Below are 10524 nucleotides of genomic sequence, written 5' to 3'. Positions count from 1 at the left end.
GACAGGCTAGCACAAATATTAGTATTTAAAATGAAAGATAAATCGGATACAAAGGGATAAGAAGGTGAGTTAAACAAATAAGATTTACTTCATTATTTAATAATTTACTTAGAAATACAATTGACTTCATAAGCGATAGAGATTATTGAGTATCAGTATTATAAAGTGTAATCTTTCTTTCTCTCAAACATTACGATGAAAGTCCTTATTTGCGTCGGGCGCAGCGTAATGATGTAGTCCTGCTCAGCTTGCTCAGTATGCTCGGCACTTTGTTCAGGCTGGTCTTCGATTGCACTTAAATTAACAAAATTTAAAGCTTATGTTAAAATTCAAGAAAAATGCTTAATGTTATATTCAAACCGCCTGCATCAATACCTTGTAGTGTAATACATTAAAAAAAAAGTGCGATTGCCTTTCACAGACGCTGTGGTTAATTTTTGGCGCGAAGTTTGGGTGCCTCGGACATACTATTTCCGAGTCATAGAAAATATGCCGTTTTATTTGTATTTTGTTATTCATTTTAAGTAATTATTGTTAATGTTGACAGTTATAAGCGAATTATTTTCAAAAAGTCATTGTCACTTTGGTCTTTAAGACTATAGTAATTCAGGTGTTAGATTGTCTTCAAAAAGTTATAAGCCTTTTAAATAGCAATTTGTTATGTTAAGTTTACGGACAGGCTGTTAAGTGGGATGTTATAAATGCGCAAGTAAGTGTTACTTGATGTTGTAACGTTATTACAAGGCGGTACCGTTTTCTCCGTCTGCTGTAGTCATCTGCATCGTCGCCAGTATTGGTCGACTCTTCCTCTTGGGAATCTTCTTCGTAATCGCTTTCTTGTCTTTTACTTCGATTGCTTTCCCCGCGTCTAACGCCTGGGAATAATTGCAATAATGGACGTTAGTAAACATCAGGAAGCAGCAATACTTTTGTCTCATTGTTATACCTCAAGATTAAGATATTTAACTTATTGTATTTAAAATTCACTCCATGCCAAAGTTGAAGGCTCCACCGGTGTTTCTTTATTTGACTGCTTTGTCTTGATGATATATGATTAATGATTTCATATAAAATATTATATTATGTAAAGCTTATCAAAAATTAAATTATTGACACATTATTTTCTAATTTACTCGGTAACTCCCAAGAAATAAGTAACTCTACTCTCGAGGGGAAGACTATTTTACAATGTACATACAATTGTGTTTCATATGATTTCCAGAATTACAGCCGACAACACACAGGTTCGTGCACAGCGAGGTCAATACCGACACGCGAATTTAAAACAAAAAGAGCTACGTATCCAGTCATCTTATATCCTAACATTGGTTTAACATGAATATTCAATAAGTTACATGTAAATGACTTACCTCTTCTAGGGTATAAATCTGCGTTATAGTCTAATCTTCTATAACCAACTCCATTTCTCTCTTTGTAACTCCCACAGTGCTCTTCAGCTTCCTGCCCACTACTATATCTTCTGTTTACAATAGAGTACAGGGGGCCCGCTCGCGCACAGGACATCGTCCCATGGCGCGCGTCGCGGCGCCTGCTGCACTGGCGCCTGCGCCGCCTGCTGCGCCAGAACGCGCAGGAGCGGCGCGTGCAGGCGGCGGCGGGGCCCGAGCCGCTGGACCAGCGCGCCGCCGCCGCCACGCTGCGCCGCTGGTTCACGGAGGACCGCGGCGAGACGTAGTCGCACCAGTGGGAGCACGACAACGAGGCCGTCTGCCGCTGGCTCGAGGCGCAGGCCGACGACCACGACTCGGTGCTCGAGCGCAACCTGCGCGCCATCAAGCAGGACGCCGTCGTGCAGACCGTCAACCGCCTCGTCATGGTGAGTTGCTCCTTCGGGCCGGATGTCGCCTCGAATAGACTATAATAGAGTTTCATTCCGATGATCCACCTTCGCAGGAGCTGACGCCGTCTCAGCGCACGGAGTTCGTGAGAAAACTCACGACCCTCGGGATGGAACCGGACTTCAGCAACTGATCGTCGCCGGTGGCAGTTTTGCGAGGAAAATGCATCCTATTTGTTATGTAGTGAAGTCGAGAATCGATTGTAATGTTGGGATTTTATAAATACTATTTATTTTGTATACTTTTAGTTGTTCAATTGTCTTCTCGATCGTCGAAGGTTGCCGAGGAGCACGTGACACGTGATCACTTTACGTAAACTCTTCAAATGACAGTTTTATAAATGGTCGTTTGACAAATTAGTTTATAGGATCAGCAGTTCGGATCGCTAACTTTGTCGAGAAGTGTTTGCGACGTGACCGTTTGTCACATGTTCTTCATCGACCTCGTTGAGACGTCGTGTATAGATTTATATGATAGTTAATATGAGACAATATACTGCAGCCGCGTGACGTAACGGCGCACCCGGCTTCGCTTGTCCAATTTGAAGAATTAATGCCAAATATGTCTACATTAACGGAAGTAAAATAGTTTGAATAGTTCGAACTGTATCGAGATGAAAGGATCTCCACTGTTCCAAACGGAAGGAGTAAAGATAACACTGTTTCACTTTATGCCCATTTTAATTTAACTTCCAAAGCTCCGACGACAGCTTTGCCGGCTTTGAAGACGCAATTATTTCGCGTCCATAGAGAATGTCATAGATTATCGGCCTCGGCCAATGATATCGCGTGAGATCAGCATAGAAGTGGTTTATTGATCTCTACTCTTGCGGTTGGAATGGGGTGTGGAGCTGAATCTGCTGTCACGGGGTAGCTCCGTGACGAATCTTCAGTGATTGTTAAAACTTCGTATTCGAGAAATGCAATGTGCCTAAATTCATGGCGCACGGATTTTTATATGTACATAGAATACTAGAATGACTGCCATATTGAAGCAATAAATATATAGCTATATATTTAAAATGATTTAAAAATCATTTATCGTGTATATTGTAACGTAGTTAGTGGTACGCAAAGGAGAGGCCGCAGTTCCGATTTATGTAATAAGTAACCGTTACGTGTCCCTCTCTGTTAGGGGGTGAAATCAAATGGAATTATTTAAGTTAGAAATCGTGATAGAAAAATTGTTAAAAGTTAAATACATTTGAACAACTAAAATTATTGATTTGGAAGCAAAAATAATTGTAAAAATGATTCGAAACGCAATCAGATCGTCGGTTATCTCTCAGTGAAAGTACGTTTTCGGCAATGGCTGACATTCGCGCGTCGCGTATCATGACAAATATTGTGTAAGTAGATAATATCCTCATGCGTTGCCTATTTCGGTGTAAAAGTTACATGAACATAGGTCCGTCCGATGTTAGCGAATTTTATCGAATTATCCACTTGAAAGAATATAAATATAATTGTAAGTTTGTTGATGGGAGCTGCGGGAGGGCCGTGACGTGACGCAGCGAGTATTCGTAGCGAGCTGGCGGCGTTCGATATGGACGAATATGTATTTAATATTCAAATGTGACCAAACTCATAGCAATTGTAATATCTTTCCGAGAAAGCTCAAAGGAAACAATTTTTTCTTCTGACGGTACATCAAATTATTGGACCAATACTCGACAATACTGTGCGCAATCGTTTCTTATTGGGTCGGTAATTTTCGTTGCTTTAAGAGTACCGTCACTGACATATAGCACGTGTATGTATATAAGGCTTTAAATATACATATATAACAAGAGGCGCGCCCTCGTCGCTCGGTACGTCACGGCCGTTGGATAACGCACTCTAATTGCAATTAAAGCGTAATAAATAATAATTGGGTTTTAAGGAGAACGCACGGAGAGCATTCGCGTTTAACGTTCAGACACCAGCGGTACACGTATTCGTTCATTTAGACTAATTGCATTTTATGTGTATTTATTAATTTATTTTCCTTATTACACCTAGCTCGCACGCCCGCAGTTGTCGAAGGTCGTCTAGCAATAAGTATATTAGCAATGGGACAGAAATATTCTAGAACATTCTTTAATTGCCTAGAACAATAGGCTTATGTAACATAACAGTTACGTTAGACGCGAGTGCTCCCAGTGTACAGCCTCCCTGTGTGATAGTTGCTGTCGGGGTACATTTTTAATTAATTTATTAACTCATTCTAAGACGTGTTCTCTTTTCGATCCGCTTCGTGCGTTACGGAAACATATCGAACAGCCGACGTAGTGAATATCGATCGAACAGAACGTTTACTGCGATGAAGTTTTTGATATATATTTGTACAAAATGGATTTCTTTGTATCGAGGCTCCTGTTAATAACATATTTATTGCTTATTTTCTTGCTAAATTTTGCCGGTGAGGAGGGGGGGGGGGTCTAGGTCAGTATTTGCATATCTCTACTAATTTGGTATAAACAATAATGTCACGTTATGAGCGTGCTTCATTGAATTATAATTAAAGTCACAATTAATTGTTGAAAGCTACAAAAGTGATAAATTAATATCCTCAAAGCTTCTCAACTAATGTGAGATACATAACGAAGCTTTTTATCGTCAATAACTTGATAAAACTTCAGTATGTTAAGTCAATCAGGTTTAACTGAAAGTTTGACAAATGACAATTGTCTGTCTGTGTTTATACAGAGCACACGGACTGTATTTTAAAGTCAGACGAGACAAGGGACTAAGCCGATTTTGGTGTGATTTTTAAATGAGCAATAAGCGTGTTACAGGAGTCTTCGAAGAGACTTATGTCTGTGTGACTACGAATTATATATTTTTCACGTTGAATGCGTCATATAAACATAGTATATGTTGGTGAGTATACGTTGCTAATTTCGAATATTATTTATATATATATATATATATATATATATATATATATATATATATATATATATAATGTCTGTCTTTCTGATCGTTTAAGGAACGCGGGTAGTTTTAACATATCAGAATTGTATAATTGTTCGTTCTCATTGAATTCAATGGAAGTTTTGTCACAAGAAAATCGTTTACTCCTGTCGACGTACAAACATACATGTATACATTCCTGTTTTTTATATATTGAATAAACTAGTTGTTGTTTTGGTTTGTAGAAAGAATGTTTTTGTTTGTTTTTTTTTAATTCGTTTGATTAAGGATCGCGTGGAGCGCAGCGCCCGCTTCGCTTGCGGTTCGAAGTGTGATACGGTATCGATTCCGGTTGTAGTACTCGCTATTTATAGTAATAAAATATTTGTTAAATTTTATGTTTATCGTTTTATTTTGGTTCACCTTTCGCCAGTGTTAGCGGGATGTGACGTAGCTGGGCTCACTGATTGTAAATGCGTAAGTAACTGTCTGTCTGTTACTCTTCACAGCTAAACCACTGAACCGAAGCAAGCTTGAACCTTAAGGAAGGACATAGGCTACTCTTTATACCTAAAACTTATCAATCCCTAAAACGAAGTCGCGGTCAATAAGTAATATAAAAAATACTGTTTAATTTCGCGTCTCATCGCGGAATCATAAACGACAAGTTGGTGCTCAGAAGAACAGAAATTTTAACCGCAAGACTGTAACCGATAGGTGAGAGTACATCGCGTAACAATCTCGTAACCAAGTACCGTTGAAATATATAAAAAGTGCAATTTACATTTCGAGTAGTAAATTTAATAAGTTTAGTTAGCTTATTTATTTATTTAAATACTTTATTGACCACCATAAAGTTAATGGGTCAAAAGGCGGACTTAATGCCTGAAGGCATTCTCTGCCTCAAGGTTGACTAACCTTTAGGTCAAACAGACAACCATGAAGGCGGTAATTAAAAATGAATTAACAATATATGCACATACTAATACATAAAACTATATAAAAAACATATACATACATACCTACATAGTATCTACAAAATAAAAATTGATCTATAACGTCTATAGTAAAAACATATAACATAACAAAATAATAATAGCGCATAACAGAAGTCATTAGAGCGAGGGGCTTTCTGACAATATGTGCTCGCGTAGACGAGTTTTAAAAGTAAATTTAGAGGTAGCTTTTCTAATATGTTCGGGTACTTTGTTCCATAATGCTTGAACGGCTTACTATTGATTCTATTATAAACACTTAAACGAATATCATTAAAGTGCATTAATTGCATCATCGGTTACTGATAAAAAAAAATTATAGTATCACGAGCTTACGATAGTATCTCATGTTTGTCACCTAAAGTATTAAACTAAGTCATTAATGTTTATTTGGAGGTAATATGCACCAAGAAGTGATCCCTGTGGGACTCCCTCGTTTAAGCTATATATCTATCCAGACAGATATCTGTGAGAGATACATTTGCCATCTGAATTCTATTGCTTAGATACGAAATCAGTAGATTGGTTGCGGCTTTTCTCAGCCATTGTAATGTCGCTTCTAAAACCAGTTTTTAGCTTTTAATTTTAAACGTTGCGATGAGACCAGAATGATTTTTAATACATCGCATTTTTGTGGTATTGGCAAGCGGACGAAAAAATGGGCCATCTGGTGGTGAGTGGACACCACCGCCCATAGATAATGGCGCTGTGGGGAATATTAACCATCCCTTACATCGCCAATACGCCACCAACTTAGGGAACTAAGACGTTATATCTCTTGTGCCAGTAGTTGCATAGGCTCACTCACCCTCCAAACCGGAACACAAGAATACTGAGCACTGCTGTTTGGTGGAAGAATATCTGACGAGTGGGTGGTGCCTACCCAGACAGGCTAGCACAAATATTAGTATTTAAAATGAAAGATAAATCGGATACAAAGGGATAAGAAGGTGAGTTAAACAAATAAGATTTACTTCATTATTTAATAATTTACTTAGAAATACAATTGACTTCATAAGCGATAGAGATTATTGAGTATCAGTATTATAAAGTGTAATCTTTCTTTCTCTCAAACATTACGATGAAAGTCCTTATTTGCGTCGGGCGCAGCGTAATGATGTAGTCCTGCTCAGCTTGCTCAGTATGCTCGGCACTTTGTTCAGGCTGGTCTTCGATTGCACTTAAATTAACAAAATTTAAAGCTTATGTTAAAATTCAAGAAAAATGCTTAATGTTATATTCAAACCGCCTGCATCAATACCTTGTAGTGTAATACATTAAAAAAAAAGTGCGATTGCCTTTCACAGACGCTGTGGTTAATTTTTGGCGCGAAGTTTGGGTGCCTCGGACATACTATTTCCGAGTCATAGAAAATATGCCGTTTTATTTGTATTTTGTTATTCATTTTAAGTAATTATTGTTAATGTTGACAGTTATAAGCGAATTATTTTCAAAAAGTCATTGTCACTTTGGTCTTTAAGACTATAGTAATTCAGGTGTTAGATTGTCTTCAAAAAGTTATAAGCCTTTTAAATAGCAATTTGTTATGTTAAGTTTACGGACAGGCTGTTAAGTGGGATGTTATAAATGCGCAAGTAAGTGTTACTTGATGTTGTAACGTTATTACAAGGCGGTACCGTTTTCTCCGTCTGCTGTAGTCATCTGCATCGTCGCCAGTATTGGTCGACTCTTCCTCTTGGGAATCTTCTTCGTAATCGCTTTCTTGTCTTTTACTTCGATTGCTTTCCCCGCGTCTAACGCCTGGGAATAATTGCAATAATGGACGTTAGTAAACATCAGGAAGCAGCAATACTTTTGTCTCATTGTTATACCTCAAGATTAAGATATTTAACTTATTGTATTTAAAATTCACTCCATGCCAAAGTTGAAGGCTCCACCGGTGTTTCTTTATTTGACTGCTTTGTCTTGATGATATATGATTAATGATTTCATATAAAATATTATATTATGTAAAGCTTATCAAAAATTAAATTATTGACACATTATTTTCTAATTTACTCGGTAACTCCCAAGAAATAAGTAACTCTACTCTCGAGGGGAAGACTATTTTACAATGTACATACAATTGTGTTTCATATGATTTCCAGAATTACAGCCGACAACACACAGGTTCGTGCACAGCGAGGTCAATACCGACACGCGAATTTAAAACAAAAAGAGCTACGTATCCAGTCATCTTATATCCTAACATTGGTTTAACATGAATATTCAATAAGTTACATGTAAATGACTTACCTCTTCTAGGGTATAAATCTGCGTTATAGTCTAATCTTCTATAACCAACTCCATTTCTCTCTTTGTAACTCCCACAGTGCTCTTCAGCTTCCTGCCCACTACTATATCTTCTGTTTACAATAGAGTACAGGGGGCCCGCTCGCGCACAGGACATCGTCCCATGGCGCGCGTCGCGGCGCCTGCTGCACTGGCGCCTGCGCCGCCTGCTGCGCCAGAACGCGCAGGAGCGGCGCGTGCAGGCGGCGGCGGGGCCCGAGCCGCTGGACCAGCGCGCCGCCGCCGCCACGCTGCGCCGCTGGTTCACGGAGGACCGCGGCGAGACGCAGTCGCACCAGTGGGAGCACGACAACGAGGCCGTCTGCCGCTGGCTCGAGGCGCAGGCCGACGACCACGACTCGGTGCTCGAGCGCAACCTGCGCGCCATCAAGCAGGACGCCGTCGTGCAGACCGTCAACCGCCTCGTCATGGTGAGTTGCTCCTTCGGGCCGGATGTCGCCTCGAATAGACTATAATAGAGTTTCATTCCGATGATCCACCTTCGCAGGAGCTGACGCCGTCTCAGCGCACGGAGTTCGTGAGAAAACTCACGACCCTCGGGATGGAACCGGACTTCAGCAACTGATCGTCGCCGGTGGCAGTTTTGCGAGGAAAATGCATCCTATTTGTTATGTAGTGAAGTCGAGAATCGATTGTAATGTTGGGATTTTATAAATACTATTTATTTTGTATACTTTTAGTTGTTCAATTGTCTTCTCGATCGTCGAAGGTTGCCGAGGAGCACGTGACGCGTGATCACTTTACGTAAACTCTTCAAGTGACAGTTTTAATGTCGGGAAGTGTTTGCGACGTGACCGTTTGTCACATGTTCTTCATCGACCGCGTTGAGACGTCGTGTATAGATTTATATGATAGTTAATATGAGACAATATACTGCAGCCGCGTGACGTAACGGCGCACCCGGCTCCGCTTGTCCAATTTGAAGAATTAATGCCAAATATGTCTACATTAACGGAAGTAAAATAGTTTGAATAGTTCGAACTGTATCGAGATGAAAGGATCTCCACTGTTCCAAACGGAAGGAGTAAAGATAACACTGTTTCACTTTATGCCCATTTTAATTTAACTTCCAAAGCTCCGACGACAGCTTTGCCGGCTTTGAAGACGCAATTATTTCGCGTCCATAGAGAATGTCATAGATTATCGGCCTCGGCCAATGATATCGCGTCAGATCAGCATAGAAGTGGTTTATTGATCTCTACTCTTGCGGTTGGAATGGGGTGTGGAGCTGAATCTGCTGTCACGGGGTAGCTCCGTGACGAATCTTCAGTGATTGTTAAAACTTCGTATTCGAGAAATGCAATGTGCCTAAAGTCATGGCGCACGGATTTTTATATGTACATAGAATACTAGAATGACTGCCATATTGAAGCAATAAATATATAGCTATATATTTAAAATGATTTAAAAATCATTTATCGTGTATATTGTAACGTAGTTAGTGGTACGCAAAGGAGAGGCCGCAGTTCCGATTTATGTAAAAAGTAACCGTTACGTGTCCCTCTCTGTTAGGGGGTGAAATCAAATGGAATTATTTAAGTTAGGAATCGTGATAGAAAAATTGTTAAAAGTTAAATACATTTGAACAACTAAAATTATTGATTTGGAAGCAAAAATAATTGTAAAAATGATTCGAAACGCAATCAGATCGTCGGTTATCTCTCAGTGAAAATACGTTTTCGGCAATGGCTGACATTCGCGCGTCGCGTATCATGACAAATATTGTGTAAGTAGATAATATCCTCATGCGTTGCCTATTTCGGTGTAAAAGTTACATGAACATAGGTCCGTCCGATGTTAGCGAATTTTATCGAATTATCCACTTGAAAGAATATAAATATAATTGTAAGTTTGTTGATGGGAGCTGCGGGAGGGCCGTGACGTGACGTAGCGAGTATTCGTGGCGAGCTGGCGGCGTTCGATATGGACGAATATATATTTAATATTCAAATGTGACCAAACTCATAGCAATTGTAATATCTTTCAGAGAAAGTTCAAAGGAAACAATTTTTTCTTCTGACGGTACATCAAATTATTGGACCAATACTCGACAATACTGTACGCAATCGTTTCTTGTTGGGTCGGTAATTTTCGTTGCTTTAATAGTACCGTCACTGACATATAGTACATGTATGTATGGCTTTAAATATACATATATAACAAGAGGCGCGCCCTCGTCGCTCGGTACGTCACGGCCGTTGGATAACGCACTCTAATTGCAATTAAAGCGTAATAAATAATAATTGGGTTTTAAGGAGAACGCACGGAGAGCATTCGCGTTTAACGTTCAGACACCAGCGGTACACGTATTCATTCATTTAGACTAATTGCATTTTATGTGTATTTATTAATTTATTTTCCTTATTACACCTAGCTCGCCCGCCCGCAGTTGTCGAAAGTACGTAATTAGCAATGGGACAGAAATATTCTAGAACATTCTTTAATTGTCTAGAACAATAGGCT

General features: G+C 39.5%; 1 protein-coding gene and 1 long non-coding RNA gene across 2 annotated transcripts; both read left to right on the top strand.

Annotated features, from left to right (window-relative positions):
- The first annotated feature begins 1694 nt into the window (after positions 1 to 1694).
- On the top strand, positions 1695 to 4136 carry LOC125075029. The gene is made up of 2 exons (XR_007120178.1): positions 1695 to 1837; positions 1915 to 4136. It is a non-coding gene; the product is annotated as an uncharacterized LOC125075029 (long non-coding RNA).
- Positions 4137 to 7527: 3391 nt separating this feature from the next.
- On the top strand, positions 7528 to 8732 carry LOC125074943 (acetyl-CoA carboxylase 1-like). The gene is made up of 3 exons (XM_047686427.1): positions 7528 to 7533; positions 8082 to 8471; positions 8549 to 8732. Exons 1-3 carry the CDS (start codon positions 7528 to 7530, stop codon positions 8624 to 8626), a joined length of 474 nt encoding a protein of 157 aa, XP_047542383.1. The 3' UTR covers positions 8627 to 8732.
- Positions 8733 to 10524: the final 1792 nt, after the last annotated feature.

The sequence above is a fragment of the Vanessa atalanta genome, chromosome 29, assembly GCF_905147765.1.
Source record: "Vanessa atalanta chromosome 29, ilVanAtal1.2, whole genome shotgun sequence".
NCBI classification, from domain to species: Eukaryota; Metazoa; Arthropoda; class Insecta; order Lepidoptera; family Nymphalidae; genus Vanessa; species Vanessa atalanta.
Note: the sequence above shows the minus strand (reverse complement) of the source record. Positions and strands in the feature narration are given on the sequence as shown.

Coding starts and splice junctions, on each gene's coding strand:
- LOC125074943 (XM_047686427.1), top strand. Junction 8,472..8,548: donor CCGTCAACCGCCTCGTCATG/GTGAGTTGCTCC, acceptor CCACCTTCGCAG/GAGCTGACGCCGTCTCAGCG.